General features: G+C 56.6%; 2 protein-coding genes and 1 non-coding gene across 7 annotated transcripts; 1 reads left to right on the forward strand and 2 right to left on the reverse strand.

Annotated features, from left to right (window-relative positions):
- The first annotated feature begins 199 nt into the window (after positions 1–199).
- On the forward strand, positions 200–3,266 carry CISD3 (CDGSH iron sulfur domain 3). Its single transcript, XM_061143877.1, has 4 exons — positions 200–401; positions 732–767; positions 1,341–1,460; positions 2,933–3,266. The coding sequence occupies exons 1-4, from the start codon at positions 354–356 to the stop codon at positions 3,110–3,112; spliced, it is 384 nt and encodes a 127-aa protein (XP_060999860.1). The 5' UTR covers positions 200–353; the 3' UTR covers positions 3,113–3,266.
- A 489-nt stretch (positions 3,267–3,755) lies between these two features.
- PCGF2 (polycomb group ring finger 2) lies at positions 3,756–15,437 on the reverse strand. 5 transcript variants are annotated; one of them, XM_061143870.1, is made up of 11 exons: positions 15,169–15,437; positions 14,899–15,011; positions 8,718–8,852; positions 8,059–8,155; positions 7,711–7,766; positions 7,579–7,629; positions 7,261–7,399; positions 7,032–7,086; positions 6,845–6,943; positions 5,883–5,963; positions 3,756–5,449 (listed from the first exon to the last, which is right to left on the reverse strand). In XM_061143870.1, the coding sequence occupies exons 3-11, from the start codon at positions 8,827–8,829 to the stop codon at positions 5,072–5,074; spliced, it is 1,068 nt and encodes a 355-aa protein (XP_060999853.1). In that variant the 5' UTR covers positions 8,830–8,852; positions 14,899–15,011; positions 15,169–15,437; the 3' UTR covers positions 3,756–5,071. The 5 variants fall into 5 exon arrangements, with proteins under 5 accessions (XP_060999853.1, XP_060999857.1, XP_060999856.1 ...); XM_061143874.1 differs by having other exon boundaries at positions 7,261–7,369; positions 15,169–15,430; XM_061143873.1 differs by having other exon boundaries at positions 6,845–6,940; positions 15,169–15,430.
- Positions 15,438–18,533: 3,096 nt separating this feature from the next.
- TRNAN-GUU (transfer RNA asparagine (anticodon GUU)) lies at positions 18,534–18,607 on the reverse strand. The gene has a single exon. It is a non-coding gene; the product is annotated as a tRNA-Asn (tRNA).
- Between the last annotated feature and the right edge of the window lie 667 nt (positions 18,608–19,274).

The raw sequence follows: 19,274 nt of genomic DNA on the forward strand, positions 1-19,274 counted from the left end.
GCAAGAAAAAACGGTCCCGGTCCGGGCAGGGTCCCTGCCCACAAGCCGGGAGGGGGTCGCCGGGAGGCAATGAAACGAGCGGCGATGCTCCGCGCAGGTCCTTCGCAGTCACGCGAGTACCAAAGGGGGCGCCGGAGAGCCCTCCACACCCTGGGGGCTCCGAGGGGACTGCCGGGCCGGCTCCTCGGGCCGACTTCCGGCAGCTGGGGCTGGTCGGCCCGCGCAGGCCCGCGGCCCGCACCGCGCGAACCCCGCGGCGTCTTCCGGGCCGAGGCGGGGCTGGGCCGGAGAAAGGCGGGGAAGCGGGAAGGTGACCGGGGCGCGAGGCGGAGCCGGCGCGGCGCGGGGCTGCCATGGGCTCGGTGCGCGGCGTGGGGACGCTCGTGCGGCCGGCGGCCTGGGTGAGCACCCGCGCGGCTGGGGCCCTCCCCTGTCCTCCGCTCCACCATCCTCCGCTCATCGCCCCGCCTCTCCGAGCCTGTCCCTCGGCTGAGCTTCCCCCAAACCCCTGCGTCGCCTGGTGCTTTGCAGCCGTCCCTGAGCGCCCGTTGGGTGCCAGCACCTCCCCCAGCAACTCCCGTTCCTCTCTCGGGAGCGCTTATTACCTTCGTATTTCTAACGCGCGCCTAAGCCCTGCGGTCTCTTCCCTCCCTCTGAAGTCTTCCGCTTTCCATTGATTTTATTTTTCTGTTTCCAAATCACCGCCCCGCGGATGCCTGCTTGCCTTGCAGACGCTGAACCAGAGACGGGACATCACCTCCTGGCTGGTAAGCCCTACCCCCCAACTCCACCCTGTTTCCCCTTCCCGCTACCCGAGTCCCCCAGGCCCAGAGAGACCACCGAGGTAGAGACCAGAGGAGGAAACCAGAATGGGTCAGCCCTTCTTTGTAAACTCCAGCCTGAGACGCCCTTGTCTATAGCCACCTCGCCCTGGCTCCGGGGAAATGGGGTGAGGGCCGGCGGCAGAGGACGGGGAGCAGGCTTCTGCATGAGCAACCCCGGTGCCTGATAAACCGAGTCCCAGGTGCCGTTGGCTCCGCCAAGGCTGGCAGGATCCTGGCCCTCCACCCCTGGCACCAGGGTGAGAGCCAGGGCTTGAAGGGAAAGCCTGGACCCTGAAACCTATGTGGTTTCATGGTATTGAAATCTCTTCTCTATCCTGAGCTCGGGGGGCCTCACGGTGGGGAGTGGGGGGGGGGGGGGTCCTTGCAGGGTGGAGTCAGATCAGCCTCATGCAGAGAATGCCTGTCACCGGCCAGGGCCCTGGGAAAGCTGGACATAGCCACAGGCGAGAAAGTGCTTCCAAGGCATGAGCTGACCTTTCATCTTCCCTGCCACAGGCCCAATGGTTCCCCAAAACCCCAGCCAAGCCCGTGGTGGCCCTAAAAACACCCATCAAGGTGGAGCTGGTGGCTGGGAAAACCTACAGGTGGTGTGTGTGTGGCCGCAGCAAAAAGCAGGTGAGAGACCTGTATCCCCCTCCCCGTTGATATATCACACCTGTGGTTTGGGGACACCACGTGTGGCCCAGGAACTCCCATTCAAGACATTCCTTTTTCCCACATATACCTGAGGGACCACGAGGGTGGGGGTGGGGATATCCTCAGGCCAGCCCTCAGCTCCCAGTTCTCTCCACCCTTCAAGATGGAGACAGACATAGAAACAGTCCTAGGGCCAGGCCGGTGGAACCAGAGTTCTGTCCTCTTCTGGTGCTCCTTACTCTTCAGAGGCTGCAGGCTCTGCCCAGAAAGGCTTGCCTGTCTCTCTCTCTCCCCTCTTTCCTTCTTCTTCCTGGGAAATATCTGGGTTCCCAGGCCTCAGCCCCCAACATTAGGAAGAGTCTGAGCAGCCTCTCTGTCCCGAGTGTGCCCTTCCTGGCGTCTGCTCCCGAAAACTCTCCCTTTTTCAGTTTCTGTGACTTCCCTGGTTTCTTGCTGTCTTGTCATCCTGGCTGCCCGCTCCCCTCTCTCCTGCCCCAGGAGCCTTCCATCCCTCAGGAACCTGCCCCACATTCTTAGCCTCTGGGCCCCTTTCCTTTCTGAGCTGGCTCAGAACTGTGTTCCTCCAAACTGCATGATGTGGTGCCAGCAGCCCAGGGCCCAAAGTCCTGCTTTGCCACCGATTTGCTGTGGACTTTGAGCAGGTCCTCATGAACATGGCGCTCTGCTGCCTGCCCGTGAGGCCTGGCACCGACTGGCCCTTTGTGTCTCTCTGCCTCTTGCCCTCTGGGACCAGTTTGCTGACTTTCATCTGCACACTTCTCCCATCCACCTTCCTACCCTACCCTCACTCAAAGGGCAAGAGGCCTTGGCTTCAGCTCTGCCACTCAGTAGCAAACCACCTGTCTGGGCCTGTTTCCATTACTCAGGCTGTGTAGGAACACCTTCTGGGGTGAAAGGGCATAGATGCTCACACCAGGCAGTCAGTTTGCTGTAGGACCTCACCGTCTCCCCTTCCTTCCACTCCCCTCCCTGCAACATCCACTCCCCAGAATACGCCCAGTTGTTTCTTGGAGCCAAACAAAATTGATACCCCAGTCTTAAAGCCCACTCAGAGAAGTTTGTACCTTAAGAACATGGGAAAGGAAATGAATGTCATGAACCAATGGAGACTCAGAGCCATTAAAAAAACCCCAAAAACCATTATCAGTATAAAAGTTGCTGATCCTTAAGGGCCCATTTTGCTTTGAAAATTGTCTTCTTGGGTCCCCCAGAAACTATTCCTGTAAGGACATACTTACTGAACACTTTTCTACTGGCAGAGTGCATGATAAACCTTTATGCATTTTATTCCTTGCGATTATTCTGATTACTGTCACATTACAGATGAAAAAAGTTGGTCAGTGTCACTCAGATACCTGTCCCCCTACCAGTGCTGTCCTGCCCCAGCAGGTGGGGTTGGGTCTCTCTGACTTCTTTCTTTTCTTCAATAGCCCTTCTGTGATGGCTCCCACTTCTTCAAACGCACTGGCCTGTCCCCACTGAAGTTCAAGGCCCAGGAGACCCGCATGGTGGCGCTCTGTACCTGCAAGGCAACCCAGAAGCCCCCATACTGCGATGGTACCCACAAGAGTGAGCAGGTGCAGAAGGCGGAACTGGGCTCCCCACTCTGAGGGGTGGCTCACCCCAGGGATCCCAGCACCCATAGCTGGTTGGTGAAGGGCTTGCTCCGATAACCCAAGGTCTCCAATCTGGGGCAGATGGGAACAGGCCCTGGCTTTGATGCCTGCTGGTGAAGATGGCATTAAATAGACGTGCTAGCCCAGAGTGATGTTCCTGTGGTCACAGGTGTGAGGGACAAGACCTATCCCCCTTTAGGGTCTTAACCTGGGCTGGGGACACCAGACTGGCTGCAGGGAGGAAACAATTCAGGTTCATTCCATACGGGGTCCCCCAAAGCAGGATGACCCACTCCAGTACTCTTGCCTGGAAAATCCCATGGACGGAGGAGCCTGGTAAGCTGCAGTCCATGGGGTCGGGAAGAGTCGGACACGACTGAGCGACTTCACTTTCACTTTTCACTTTCATGCACTGGAGAAGGAAATGGCAGCCCACTCCAGTGTTCTTGCCTGGAGAATCCCAGGGACGACGGAGGCCGGTGGGCTGCCGTCTATGGGGTCGCACAGAGTTGGACACGACTGAAGCGACTTAGCAGCAGCAGCAGCAGCAAAGCAGGATGAGCCCAGAGACTAGAGGAGGCCAGAGGACCCCGCCCACCCTTCCTGTCCCTTGTGTCCCAAAGAACTACAGGCTCCGGAGAGTATGCAGCATTTATTACAAAGCCAGGAGATACAAACATCCCAGGGCAGAAGGGTACAGCCACAGCACCTCAGACATAGGACAGGGTGTGAACACAGACAAACCCATTGGGGGATGCCCGGCCCCAAACACGCAGTTGTGATAGAGTACTGCCTCCTCCCCTCCCAATCCGATCTATGTACATTGGAGGAAAAACAGGTGGACAGGGGTCTCTTGGGACCTACCCCTCATGGGGGTGACCACTTGACTTCTCAGGATGGAGCTGAGGTCAGACCTACAGGTTTCTGCCTTCTTGTGCTTTTAGATGTCTCTGTTGCTCTTTTCTGACTTGGCCTCAGCTGCGGGTGGGGAGGGGACTAGAGGACTGTTTGCCTTTGGCCAAATCTGGGGTCTGTGCTTATCTGAGGTTACCCTGCCTCCACCTCTCCATGCCAGCCCCCAGCGAGACTGCCCCACCAGCCTTGGTAGTGCGAGCTCCTGGGTGGGGGTGGGGGAGAAGGAGTGAAGCGGTTCACAATGTTAACACCACAGGGGAAGTTCAAGGGCCAAGGCCTCCTGTGGCCTAAATCTTCTTTTCCACAAGATAAATGATGCAAAGGCCACACACATGGGGGCACTGGGGGCGAGGGGAGGGGGGAGGCAAAACTATTCTATTCTTTATACAAAGTTTCCACTGCAAGAGGAGGAGGTAAGGGAGATGCCCTCTCCACTGCCCACTTGCTCCTCAAAACCAGGGGATAGGCTGCATTTGTAAAAGGCACTGTCTTTGCAATTCTCTGAACATTCAACAATGGTGGGGAAGGGCACTGGTCAGGGTACCGGTAGGACAGCAGCCAAGATGGGGCAAGAAACAGAGAGGACCCCATACACAGCCAGATAGAGTTGTGCCTAAAGCTTTGGGGGTTGGTGGGGGCCTCTCAGCACCCCATATGTCTTGGGAAACAGGAGGAGGATGGGGCAGAGTGATACTGGGCCTCAAGTGGCCCCTACAATTCCACCTCTAGGCACCCCCAAAAAGAGCAGGGAGAATTCCACAAGACCCCCTAAAAATGAACACCCCACCCCCCACACATACACACACACATAAAGTTTGTTTCCTGTGGCATTTAAATTAATCTGGTTGGTCCATAAAAAATAAGTATGTATATTTGGTTTTTCCTATGTACATATATATATAGATTTATTTATAAAACCCATCCCCCACCCCTAAGGTGGGAGGAGCTGGGGAAAATAGAAGAGGTGGAAAAGGGGGCCCAGAAAAAGTGGAGGGGTGGAGAGGCAAGGCTGGAAAAGGAGGGCGAGGGTCCCTTTCCTCAAGTTAAGGGGGGCACAGGAGCTCCATTGACAGTCATCTTGCGCCCCCTGCTGGTGGAGGATGGTGTCTGCAGGCAGTTTGAGGTGCCCCCATTGGCAGCTGCAGCGGCCCCACCGGCTGTCACAGGGGGAGTGGGGGAGGTGGGGTGGGGGGCTGAGGGGCCATGGGAGCTGGGAGAGCCATGGGAGGGGGTGGCTGGGCTGGGCAGGGAAGAGGAGGTGGCCGGCAGGGTGGCAGGGCTGGGAGCCTTGTCACTGACTGACTCACACTCGGATGCCCCGCTGGTATTGGTGCCCTCGGAGGGGGTGGGTGCTGTGGGCAAGGTGAGTCGCTTGCAGGCTGGCTGGACGCGATACTTGAGGGGGAGAGGGCCGTTCTGCAGGGAGAAGGGGAGGGAAGGGTGTCAGGAGAAAGAGGCTAATGGGGCAGCCACCCACCTTCACCCCATAGCGCCCAAACAGGGAGAAAGGGAGGACGAGACACACAGGTGGGACTGACCAACCAAGGCGGGAGAGGAGGAGAGTGTCAGACCAGAGACAGAGAAAAAAGGCAAGAGGGAGGCCAGAGAGCAGAAGGCGAAGTTTACTCCCCACGGCCACCCAAACCAGCACATGCGGTCTGCCCAAGGATCCATTTTTCCTCCTGAGTATGGAAGGTCATCAGTGAGAGATGGTCTGGAGGGCCACCCTGGACATGCCCAGCCCATGAGACGAGGGATGAACTCTCTCTGATTAGAGCAGGGTGGCCCACGTGATGGCCCAGGGTCCCTCCAGCCCTGTCCCCTGTCTTATACCACCCCACACACTCACCCGCCGCCAGGGGTAGATGTAGGCGATGTCCATGAGGGTGTAGTATTCCTTCAGCGGCTCATCCTCATAGAGAACCTCAACCTGGAGGAGGAAAGGGCAGACGGCTCAAGGCTCCAGCTGTTTGGCAAAGAGGCTCTGGGCAGGTGATCCCTCATCCCTCTGAGGTCGCCCGGTGCATCTGACTTCCTCTCAGAGTTGTCTCAACCTAACTCCTGACCAGCAGGTGGGAAGGGATCCAGAGAAGATGCCCACATCATCAAGCCATCCCCGGCCATCCACACAGTGCTCTGGGTCCATGTCTATCTCTGGCATGTTCTCCAGAGGAGCTAACAGGCACAAAAACGGCCCCAGGGAGAAGGCACAAGGTGGAATCACACCAGTGCCTGGATCCTGCTCCACAGATTGTTTTCACTGCTATGATGTGAATTGAGTTTTAATCCTGAGAAGTTACTCCTCGTGTGATTCTGACATGTGGCAAAGTTTGGGATCTACTGTCCTAGGGCCTCAATAGTCCATGGACCAGCAGCACCAGAAGCACCTGGGAGCTTGCTGGAAATGCAATGTCTACTCAGTCAGAATTACATTTTAACAAGACCTCTAGGGGATCATACACACGTTCAGATTTGAGAAGCTATATCTAAAGCTCCTTGGAAATTTCAGACTAGCCAGCTGGCCCTAGATATGGCCCTAAATTTTTACACACACAGCTCTACCATAGTTCTAAGCATGCCAGCATGTACACACACACACTTATCTTGGTCCCATGCACCTCTGCACACTGGTCTCAGCAGAAGCAGACTGCCCCACCTCAATCTTGTTTTCAGTGATCATTCTACACAGGCTGTTACACAATATGCAAGCCCTTGGTGACACCAAACCAGCCATGAACCATGACTAGGATGCAGAGACTGTCAAACACATCCACAAACAAGACACATGTTTCAAAGGGGCCAGGGACTCACCTTGTACTTACTGGGCACGTCCATCTTGTTACGGAGAAACTTGGCAAGATGCATGACAGTCATGGCTGCTGGGCATCGCAGGAAGCGCACGCCTGTCTGCTGGGGAAGAGGCACTCAAGGGCTGGGGTCCCCCCCAGGCACTCTCTCCCAGCCCATACTCTGCGCCCGGGCAGACCCGAGTACTCACCTTCTCCTTGTCGCCATCCCCATTCTCCAAGGGGCCCTTCTTCTCTTCCCGGTCTCTGCAGAAGGAGAAGGAATGAAGCAAGGGAAAGCCTGCAGCAGGCAGGACCTAACGGCACACAAACATCTGGAAGGCCCTCCTGGAAGTGCCCTTTCCTCCCAGGGAATGGGGACGGCATGGGAGAAGAGACCTGCCTAGGACCCTGAAAGGGCCAGGTGTGGGCCAGACTTGCCTGACACCTTCGTAGAACTCGATGGAGAGGCTGACGATCTCGTCATCGCTCAGAGCTCCCTTCTCCTGCTCCAGAACCTCACCACGGTCCTCGTTGGAGCCGTTGGGGACTACGGAAGGAGGGAGCTGGGAAGGCTTAGCTTAGGAGCAGGGAGAGGAACCCTCCATCAGCCCAGGGATCTCAGAGCTCAGTGCAGTGAGCCCAGCCTCCCCCAACCCTGGGCTGGGAGGCAGCGCAGTGCTGCCCACTGGCCTTCCATGCCTCTGGCCCTGGTGCCAGGGGAGGGCCGCGTGTGCACACACACGTGAACACACTCACCTTCTGTCAGGGGGTAAGCTGCATAGAAATCCCGCCGCCGTTTCATCTCATCTGGAAGAGAGGGAGCTGGCTCAGAGGAAGCAACAGGCTGGGCCGTGAGGGCTGGTGGCAGGGGGACAAAGGGTGAGGTACCTTTAAAAAGCCCAGGGACCAATTTGTAGACAATGTCTTGAAGGGTTTTGTCAGATCTGAAAAAAAGCACATAGGAGCCGGTCGGCAACCATCTCACCCTGCCTCTCCAGCCTAGGCCCCTTCTTCCCACCTCTCTTTCTGAGATCCAGGGCCCAGGCATGAGGGTCCCTGTAGGCCCCGTCTCTACCTCTCTAGAATTTCTCAGCTGGATACATCATCCCCAAGGGACAGTCCATGCCTGATGCTCCTCCCTCACCTGCCACCCTTACTTCAGGAAGCAAGGAGGGAGGGGACAGAGGGCAGCTGCCCCAGAGGATGGGCGGGAGCAGGAGGAAGTGCTGGGCCCACCTGATGCTCAGCAGCGGCCGGGTTTTATGGACCTGCACATCGCACATGGGGCAGTACTTGTTGGTCTCCAGGTAGCGCACGATGCAGGTTTTGCAGACTTGGGGGGTGTGGAGAGAGGAGGAAGAGTCAGAGTCCCCTCTGTAACCCAGGATCAGCCCCCCCACTCCCTGCCCAGGTTCAGGTATCCCCTCTTCTCCACCATGTTCCCGCAGCTCAGGCCCTTTCAAGGACCCAATGCAGCCCTGCTCTGCAGATGGCAACTGCCCCTTATCCATCCTTGGGGGAGAAAAGATGTGTGTGTGTGCATGAAGCCAGTGTTGAGTACCACGCAGAAGGTAAGTCCCAAGTTCCAAACCCCCTTGTAGAACAAATCAACAGCTAACCTACTAGATACCTCCCAGTTCCCTGACTGCTAGTCGCAAGCCCGTGGTGCACACCAGGGCACCTTGTATTCATGGGGTGCAGTGCCATCCACAGAGACTCAAGGAGGGAATGGAGATTTCAGGTAAAAGTCTCCCAAACGAACTCCTGGGCTGAACCCTGCCGTCTCCTCCCAGGCAGTCTCTCTTTGACCTGGGACCCTCACCAGACACATGGACACGTTTGCTCTTCAAGGCAGAGGCCACCTACCCCAGGAGCAGCCCTTGACCCCAACTCACAGGAATGCAAGCACTCCACGATGGTAGTGGCATCTATGAAGTACCCCCCACAGAGGGCGCACATGAGGTGAGGGTTCAGCTCGGTAATTTTGATCCGTGTGGTCCGATGCATGATGCTGGGGTGGGGGCGTCACCCTGGGAAATAAAACATGGAATCAGGACCCCCGGGATCCAAGAGCTCCTCCCACACTGTACTCTACCTGCCCCACAGGCGACATCTCTCCCTGGGCCCATGGCCCCCTCCTCTCCCTCCAAAGCCAGACTGGGGTGGTTCTTTCTGACCCCCTCTGCATGTTCACTGAGGGCTCTAGAGGTTCCTATGACCTTGAGCAACAAGCTCAGGTTCTATCTCAGGAGCAGCAGAAAGACTGAAGTTAGACCACAGGAAGTACCACTCAACTCTCCAGAGGATGTGGGGATGCGGGAAAATGGAAGAGAACAGAGTTTTTAAAAATCTCCCCGATCCCAATCCATATACATACAAGTGAACTCCCTGGGAGCTATGAGGAAACTCAGCCTCCTGATTGGGTCTTTCTACTCCATCCTACCTTCCTTCCTCCCATCACTGCTCCAGGAAGCCTCCTTCCGTGGAAACACTGGGGGAATGAACACCCTAAGTCTGAAGGGGGCATCCCAACCAATCGTCCGTGGGCTCCGGCCCGGCCCCGGAGCAGGTCCTTTGAAACACACCACATGCTGACCACACAGGTTCTAGGCCTGGAGCTCAAGCAGGAAATACTGAGGATGGTCCTTAGGCTCCCAAAATTGAGAACACACAGCTCCAGCCTGACCCCTGGCCCAGCCCTGGACTCTGCAGGTAACTGCAAAGAGTCTGGGCAAAACGACTGCTACTGCGGCTTCTATAGGGAGGCCACCACGTGCCCCGATGGATGGCCTGCTGCATGGCGCCCCTCCCAGGCACACTTGGGAATCTCCACACGTGGGCACTGCCACCCGCCCATCTTCTCCCATCTACGACCTGGCCACAAGCTGCCCAGTGATAGGCCACAGGCTCTCAGAGAGGCCTGCCGAAGCCGGGCAGAAAGTTCTGTCCACAGCCCACCAAGTGCCCAGCCAGGCCCTGAGTCCAGGGAGGACAGGCAAAGCCCAGGTCTGGACTGATGTGCTTGCTTCTTAGTTTAGAAATCCAACCTGTACCCAGCAGCCACGGTACCTCCCTCCCCTTTCCCAGAGAAAAGCCCATGGGGCGGGGCCTGGGAGGGCAGCCAACCCCCCAGAGCTCTTTTACAACATACATCCTTCTCTCCTTTCCAGAAAGATTTCTAAAGCCAACACATTGGGTTTTCTAGGACCCGAAATTCACAGCTGGGAATCAGCAGTTACTATAGAGACCCCAGGATGAGTTTGGCCAGGACCCAAACAGCCAACAGAGGCTGTCCAGAGACCAAAAGAGAGGGAGAGACACAAAGACCACATGTGGGAGAGACACCAAGCTGCAGGGCAGACAGAAGGGAACATGCAAGCCCAGAGCCGGCATGCATGCAGCGGCCCAGACCTGCCTGAGGAAGGAAAGGGGTCTCCGCCCCCTCAGCCAGCCCTCCCTGCATGGGTCCCCCCCTTCATAATTATGTAGAAACCTTGCTGGCTACTATACTGTTTGGTTGTTCCCATAGTAACCCCTGGCAAGATGCCCAAATATTATTACAACCATCCAGAGGAGGGAACAGACTCCAAGTGGCTAACTCGCTGAGTGTGTATAATATCCATGCGGTGTGTACATGCTGCTGGGCCTCCAAAGGTACTTCATGTGACTACGTGTGTGTGTGTGTGTGTGTGTGTGTGTGTGTGTGTGTGTGTGTACACAGCCAGGAAGAAAACTTTGGGGATCTGCTAATGCTGAGGGTCCAGACTGTGTGTACTTAGTCGCTCAGTTGTGTCTGACTCTTTGTGACCCCATGGACTATAGCCCACCAGGCTCCTCTGTCCACGGAGATTCTCCAAGCAAGAATACTAGAGTGGATTGCCATGCCCTCCTCCAGGGGATCTTCCCAACCCAGGAATTAAACCCAGGTCTTCTGCATTGCAGGCGGATTCTTTACCGTCTCAGCCACCAGGGAAGCCCAAGGGTCTAGATTGCTACTGGCAAATCTCATGCCCTCTTCTCTCTCCCTCTTTCACACACACACATGTGGGCGCTTCACACTGCCTTAGCCACCTCATTCACATATTTATTGTGTTTCCAAAACAGACACTTGGCGCTTAAGAACTCCCTTCCAGGGACTTCCCTGGTGGTCCAGTGGTTAAGACCGCGCTTCTACTGCAGGGGGCGTGAGCTCCATCTCTGATGGGGGAACTAATCGCCTGCTGCAAGGCACAGCCAAAACAAAAAGAGTTCCCATCCTCCCATTCATCCAGGTCCTGCCAGGCCAACTGTGGCCTCAACATGCAGGAGCTCGGTGACGCTCACCCTCTTTATTTCTGCAAGCGCTCGTGAGAATTCAGACCAAGACGACCCGTCGAGCTCTGTTTGGGATGCATGGGTGAAGGCAAGAGCTGTGGTGCTTATTGAGTGAAATGTTCCTCCCTCTCGCTTTAAGAAATGAGCCCCCTTGCCACACTCCCGGCTCCCCTCTCCCATCTCCAGGGGCCTCAGACTGTTACCTCTGGGGCTGGGGGTGGGGAGAAGCACTGATTGGCTCCTCACCTGATTGCCATGGTTACCTGCAGGGCCCTGGCAGCAGGTGCCAAGAACAACAGTAAACAGGAGCTCCGTTCCCTCATCCTCCTTGTCTTTCTCCCCCCATGAGGCCTCAGGGCCTCACACCTGACACCTAGCTCCTCCCCAGCTACAACTGGCTGGACCTCCGGCTCCCATCAGCTTAGGGCAGAGCCTAAGGGAGAAAGAGAGGAAGAGACAAGTCCCAGGAAGCAGAAAAGGGAGACCGTGCCATTTGGAAGTGGCCCTGCGGAGCTTTGGAGCTTTGGGGGCCAGTTCCAACCACATCCCCACAGTGAACCTGAGCACCGTCTCCCACCCTCAACTGGGGGCCAAGTCCTTCAATACCGTCTGTCCCCATGATGATGGAACAGTCCTTGCTCCTGGCCCCCGGGTTTCAGCTACAGTGGCAGCAAAGGAGCTTGATCAGCACCCAGGACTCAACCCCAACTCCTCCGTGTCATCCAAGTCTGGCATGAGTCTTTACCCTTTCTCAAAGCCTCCTACTCACTGAACCAACCCCCCATATCTCCATTCTAACTAGGCTTTTTCTGGAAGCTCCCGCCTAATTCAGACTTCTTTGTCGGTTTTTTTTTCTTTTTCCCCTGAGAAATAGCCAATCTTTGATAACCCAGAGATCGCCTTCTGCTCCTTCAGATTCTCAGCTATAGGATTCTTTGCTCTGCTTTCCCCCCATATGAAATCCACCCAACTCCCGTACTAGAAAATCTCCAAGTCTTGGGAAGAGTCACTAGAGGTCACATCCAGACATCTAAAATCACAGAAGTGGAAGGGAACTTAGAAAGCATCTTGTCCAGTCCCTTCACTTTACAGATGAAGAAGCTCAGAAAGAGGTGACTTGTCTCAGGTCAAGTGGTCACCCAGTGGCAGTCCTAGGACTAGACACAGCCTGACTCCTATTCCAGTGCTCTTTACAGACTGGCACCCATGCTAGGCTTCCCACTCATTTAAGGAGTCAATAAGCCTGGTCTGACTCCATCCAGGCAGGCAGAAGGCAGAAGGACTCCAGGTTCCATCAGAAGACCATTCAGTGAGCCGTCAGGGTCAAAACATAACCATGCGGACATAGTCTCTCTTTGAAGTAGGAAGAGCGGGCAGAGGCTAATGGCCTCACCCAACTTCCCTCAGACAGGTAGTGAAACAGGCGCTATGGAAGCTCAGAGAGCCAGAATGTACTGGATTCCAGAAGTCCATCCCTCTCCCAGCTGTGCAGGTTCAGCTTTGGAAGTCTGCGGATTTGCGTGTGTGCAGAGCGAGCCAGGGGTGGAGGTCTGCCTGGGACACTCAAACTCTCAGTGTTCCCTGATCCCTGACCCTGAGTGCTCCTCCTGCCAGAAGCATCGAAAGAGTCCTCTAGTCTCTGAAGCCGGGCTCACTCTACCCTCCCTCCCCTTCCCACCTCTCAGCATCCTAAGATCAAACAAAGACAAATATCCAAAATATATACAGTTACACACTGCCACACACACACACACACACATATGCACACACAGCCAGACACACCCCCTCCATTTTTCTCTCCCACTCACAACACACACGGCCAGACACTTGGCCAGACATACATACAGACACACCCCATCACACATAGAGCCAGACCAGAGCCAGGCCCACGCTTGCCAGATGTACAAACCACTCCCACCCACCCCAAGAAGCACACAGTCTGACATCCCTGCCTGAAACCAGAGCTGCAAACACACACTAACCTTTTGTGCATCCCTGGTCTACCCAGGGTAAATTATAACATAACTCTTCCGGCAACAAAGGCAGTACAGCTCCCAACCTCCACTCGGGGGGCCAGAGGCTGGAGGAGTGGGGTGGGCATCCAACCTGCACAAAGATGTCACCTTTTCGTGTTCAGGCACTCTCCATTCCCATGGCAACAGCTCCATCAACCAAGATCTTCCAGGGAAGACCAGGAGCAGCAGAGAGCACCCCCCCAAAAGACTTCAACTTGAACCCCACCCAGCTACACTCTCTCTGGATCCCAAGTCTTGAGTCTTATCTCGGGCCTGTTCCCTGCATTATTCCAAAGACAGCTCCAAGACCTCAACCCCCAACTCCAAGCCAAGAAACCCCTGGGAAAACCTCCCCACCAGAAAGCTGTAACAGAGCTTTCTTTATGCTCCTTCTCCAAGTACTAACACCTTGGAACAGAGTGGGGGCGGGGGGGTGGGGGAGAAGAGAAACGAGAGTTTCAGGAACAAACTGCAAGAAGCCCAGAGAAGGAGGCTTAAGAACAGAGTGAAGGACAACCAGGAGACCACCTCCCCACCCCACCCCAGCCTCAGGGAGCCCTGGAGACTAAGGCAGCGGGGCGGGAGATGCGGGGGGTCTCAGAGACAAAGACCAGGGGGAAGCGCGGGGCAACGCCTCCACAATATTTACAGAAAAATTCGCCACCCCCAGGCCTCCTCCCCTACCTCAAGCCATCCGGAGCAATTCTGGGCAGATGGGGGCAGTGGGGGAGGGAGAGAGGCAAGCCTGGGCCCCCTGTGGAGCCGGGGGGGGGGCAGGGCTGTCTGCTAGTTGAGGGGTCCCACCCCCTTAGAACTAGAAGCAAGAGGACCTAGGGAGGGAGGGGCAGCCGGGCTACCCAGTGCAAGTGGGGCCAGTCGGCCAAACCCCTCCTGCCTCTGCGGGCGACAGGAAATATCGCGATAAATCTTCCCCCTCTTCCTTCTACCCCCTCCACCCCGGCTTCCCCAGGAGCCTGGGTCAGACGATCAGAGGCCCCAGTTACGGGTGGCCGCTCCTACCTTCCCTGGAGCCAAACTTTCGGCGGGGCCCCAAGGAGGGGTGTTCCGGAGAAAGAGGCTCCGCTGAGGTGGTTCGGGGAGGGGGCGGGGCGCCCAGTCCCGGGATGGGGGGGAAAAAGGGAGCGACGGGGGGAGGTGCCCGAGACGACGGGGCCCGGCAGGGAAGAGCGCCCTCCTCCGGCCCCGCAGCGATCGAAAAGCTGGTCCCCTTCCTCCCGGCTTCGAGTCCTCGCGCGTCCACGACGCCTCGGTGCCCACGGAAGAAACCGAGAGCGACCCCTCCCCAGACCGAAAGGAGTACGGGGGGAGAGCCAGGGGCAGCTCTGGCTCGTGGGGAGGGCTAGGGGGGCAGAGATCCGCCCCGGCGCGGAGCCCCAAAGCCCTGCGGTGGCCTCGGACCCTCCCCCTCGCTACCTCGGGAGCAGGGTCTAGGGGGGCTGCAGCACAAAGAGGTGGTGGTCGAGGAGACGCCAAACCGTTAAAAGGGGGAACCCACTTCGGCCATCTTGGAAGGGAGGAAAAGGAAAAGGGGAGAGAAAAAAGGGAGAAAGAAAGGCGGACGGGGCGAGCTAGGAGAACGGCCGGCGGGGGTGGGGCGGCGACGCGAGACCAGGCCGGACTCAGAGCCTCCCCGGGCAGGGGTTTGTAAAGAAGGATGTGCCGGCCCGCGTCCCAGTCCCCAGATGGTTACAGGGTTGGAGAAGGAGGGGAGACTGCGTCCGCTTACCTGGGTTCGGGGTCCGGTGGGTCTCGGGGAGGGGGGGATGGGAGGGAGGGAGGGAAGGGAGGGGAGGGGGGCCGCAGCCGTGTCGCTCGCTCGGGCGGCGGGAGGGGAGAAACCTATGGTAAGAAAGGAGTTTGTGAAAGCGGTTTGGGGTGGGAGGGAGAGAGGGGAGGGGAGGGGACGGAGGGGGGAGGGGAGGGACCGGGACTCGGGGGGGGGGGGACAAAATGGCTTTTTTCCTCCAGACAAGAGTAGGTCCCGCCCACTACTCACCCACGTGACCTCATTCCTTCAGGGTGTTTGCGGAGAGGGGAAGAGGAGGTGGGGGAGAGGCTAACGCGGCTGCCCCCCCAGCGCGGTGCCGGGCCCCCCAAAACTAGACTACGATCTCACTCTTCCCACCAGCCCCTGACCCTGGAGGATGAATCCTCTTCCCTGTTAACCCTCCTCAAGTAACCTCTGCCCCCAAAATATGTGTGCGCCCCGCTTTCCCCCAGACCCTGCGGTCCTCGCCCCTAGCTGGGGCGCCTGGAAACTGGTGAGATGAGGACTCGGCTGAAATGTGACTCGCTCTGCAGTCCTCCACGTCTCGGCCTCGACCAAAGGGCGCTGTGCTCGGGCGGGGGACGCGACGCCTCTGGCCACGCGTCCGGGTTATTTTCTTTCACTCTAAGTGACACTCCCTTGAAATTAATAACTGCATGAGTGAGAACGAGCGACTCCTTCCCACCCCCTGACCCCCTCAGCCACCCGATCACCAGTTCTAAAACGCTGCGTCTGGGACCCAACCCGGCCGCTTCGGGGGCGCCAGCTGCCGGGAGGACGAAGGCAGAGGCCTGGGGGGACGTCTCGCGGCCGGGGCTCGTTTGCTGTGGTGGAGGCTGGCGCCTAGGTGTGCTTGGGCGAAGAACGGGGCGCAACCTGGGCCGGGAGGCAAGCTGAGGACAGCAGCTCAGGCTCCGGGCCCGGGACACAATAATCTGGCTGAAGGCGAGAGACCCGAATGCATTCGAAAACGGGGCACCGGGGCTCGGAAGTGGGCCCGCGCTTTTTCTCTGCGGGGCACTGATTCCCGCATTTTTCGCCCGCACGCCGATCGCGCTCTGAGCTCTGCACTGTTGGTGCGCTTCGCTCGCCCTGGCGAGCGCAAAGGCCGCTGGTGCCCGCCAACTCCGACCGTCGTTCCGGGCTTCGGTCTCCAGTGGCTCCTGCCGGGAGGAGAGAACTAGCTTGGAGCAGCCGCTGAGGCCGGAGCCGGGGAAGCCGATCGATATTACATTATGGAGACTACGGTGGGCCCGCCTCATTAGGATGGTCGATTTGCGTATTCGTTATTCAGGATTTATTAGGGGTGGTCATTATGTCAGTCGCTCCAAAGAGCTCAGTTACTCGGCCAGAAGCGCCATTAAGCGCACTGGCGGTGGGTGGCTCAAGTTAGGAAATTAGGAAACGAAATCTTCATCAAGGATCGGATCCGCCTGCCTCTTCCTCCTTCCCTCCTCTTTGGCAGTCCTGGCAGATCGGAAGCTGAGGCCCCCAGACTGAATGCTTCCACCCTTTGGCTAGTGCCCAGGAGACCTGTGGACACTGGCCTCCAAGTGACCCCAGCTTTAGCCTTTGGCCCACACCCACGAGTGGGGGCGGGGGCGGGGGGAAGAGGAAGGGCTGGAGAGATTTCCGCCCAGGGGGGTGGTCTGAGAACCCTTGGGAGCAGGGCCAGGGGACTCGATCACCTGCTGTGCTCTCCCTCCTTGTGCAGGGAGACCAAGAGTTCCCGCCCTTCACTGAAAGGGGGCTCTTGGCGTGGACACGCCCACTGTCCCTGGGCAGGTGTGTTGCGGGCATCGTGGATTCTGCCCGGGAAGACTCGGGAATCCTCTTCGGTCCCCCAGTCACCCTGCCGGAGGGGAGAGCAGCTGGGACTCCTGATCTGCGACTCCTTTCAAGCTAGAAGATCCCCAAGAGAGAAACCTGTAGGGGCTTCGCGAAGGTCTGGGTCTCATCCATGATCCACAGGGGGCACTCAGGGGCTGCCTGGATGAGGGTGGGAGGCTATCAGCTAAGGGGAAGTAGGCTGATGTCCCTCTGAGTCCCCACTGCGGTCCTTTAATCCTGGAGTGCTGCCAGAGGGTGCCACTGTGCTCACTGGGAATCCCTTCACTGGTTCCTCAGATAGTTATTTAAGCATCAGTCACAAACAAACCACAAAGCAGGGGAGCATGCTGAAGCCCCCACTACTACTGCAACTTCATCTTAATCATTTCAGTCACTTTCCAGTCCCCACATCCCTGGCCTCTCTGGCTTATCGGGGGAACCTTCTGACCAAACCCTTCTCAATTCTGAAGTTCTCTGGTTTCCCAACCAAGAAGCATCTGTCACATGCCATTGTCAAATATTGCACTAAACACAGGGGACGTAAAGCCGGGCTTATGCCCACAGGGCACTCACAGACCAGTGGGGGCAAGCTGGAGGGTTACATAGCCTGTCCCGTTAGCTTCTATGGGCACTGTGTATCCCTCGGGTTTGCTGCTACCACCTACTACTCCCATTCCTTCCCTCCCCCTGTAAGGGTGGATGAGCACTGAAGAAGGCATTCAGAAGAGGCCTCCTCTGAGCCCATCCTTGGAGGAGAGATCAAACGTGGAAGGGAACTGCTTGAGAGAGCGTCTCCTAAAAGCAAGCTGAGTCTGCCACTCCCAGCCCAGTGATGCATCTCTGGCAGACATGAGGTGCCAAAGCTTCTCCTCGATTGTGTTAGTTGTAGTATCTCAGGAGGTCACCTAGCTGACAGACTCTTCATTAGAAGAGTCACTGTCTGTCCTAGACCAAAAGCTTCCAGAGGGCAGGAACTCGGGAATCTAGGTAATTATTTCCAGCACATATACTAAGAGATACTGTGGTGGTAAGATCTCCTGGAAGAGGATGACAATGTTAGGAGAGAGCAGCTCCTCTAGACATTTTATGACTACCTTTACCTCTGTGCTCTTTGACTCCTCTCTCCCCAAAACAATGTCCTTAGATTCTGCTTCTATTTCCCCATCATCTTCCCCACATCTCTTTATTTCTAGAAAAACAACCTGTTTTGTTGTTGTCCAACTCCTTTTTCTCATGCTCTTTTTCCCTCTTTCCATTTTCTCCAGGTCTTCCTTCCTCTACGCCTGTTTGTCATGTCTTTCTCTCTCCGTATATCACAACTGTGTTCTTTTCTCACCTTTCTCTTCATCCCTCAATTTGTCACTGCCTTTGTCTCTCGCGCTATTTTCTTCCTTTCCAAATGTAACATTTCGAGATTGTAACATCAATAGAGACAGACTGTGGAAAACTGACAGATATCCACTGCAAATTCATTCTTAATCTTACGGAAAAAGCAACCTGAAACGCATTGCACGGTGAGACAAAAACCTGTCTTTGCTTTTCCGGCAATCCAATTTGGGGGCGGGGTTGGAGGTAGGTGGCGGAGGGAAGTGCTGGAGAAATCCTGTCATTAACTGAACAACAAAGAATTTTCAATCACAATGACCCTCTGATTACCTATAGAAAAAGCGTTGTCTCTGCTATTTCAATACAAAATTTGGCTTTACAGCGGTTGAGTGAATAATGCCTTCAGATTTTCCTTTTTTATGGTGGGAAAAAGTGAACGTCCCTGGGTGGGCTCGAACCACCAACCTTTCGGTTAACAGCCGAACGCGCTAACCGATTGCGCCACAGAGACTGTGATAACTACTCCGGTGGCGGTGAGCCGAGTCAATGGGAGTGAGCCTGCGACAGCGGAAGACTCAGAACAAATTCCATAGCGGGGCGAAAGAAGTCAGACCTAAGGGAGAAAGGGAAGGGTCTCGATCAAGGGATGGGAGCAGGCGGGACGTGCAAGCCGGTGTGGCTGGGGCTGGCGAAATTGTCGCCTGCTTCCTCTGGATCTTAGACTTGGGGAAGTCCGGAACGTTCTTCTTTAGGGTGATGTGATACTGAGTCTACGTGAAGTCGATCTGCAGCTTCCAAATGCCCCCTTTGCAGCTCAACCCCTGCAGCCGCAGAATATCTGCGACGCCCTCCCAGCGCCCCTCTCCCTCTTAACGGTAAATAGGCACTTTACTGGCGCCTCCCAAATACCGGACACTGTTCTAGTCCAGTGCATGTCCAGAGCCTAGCATGGTGCCTGGCATACAACAGATGTAAGGATTTCTGGAATGAATAAATGAAACAAGCTTCATGAGTAGTATCCCCGACCGCACAGCGTGCCCTTAACCAACCCGGTGGCCCTTCACTGGAGCCAAAGCCCTTTATTTCGGGTTTCACCAGCCCACGTGGACGGAGGTTCCGGCCAGCGTCTCTGGATTCCAGAGACTGGGTCCACCACTATCCCAGCGTGCACCGCGACG

Source organism: Dama dama, chromosome 5, assembly GCF_033118175.1.
Source record: "Dama dama isolate Ldn47 chromosome 5, ASM3311817v1, whole genome shotgun sequence".
NCBI lineage: Eukaryota > Metazoa > Chordata > Mammalia > Artiodactyla > Cervidae > Dama > Dama dama.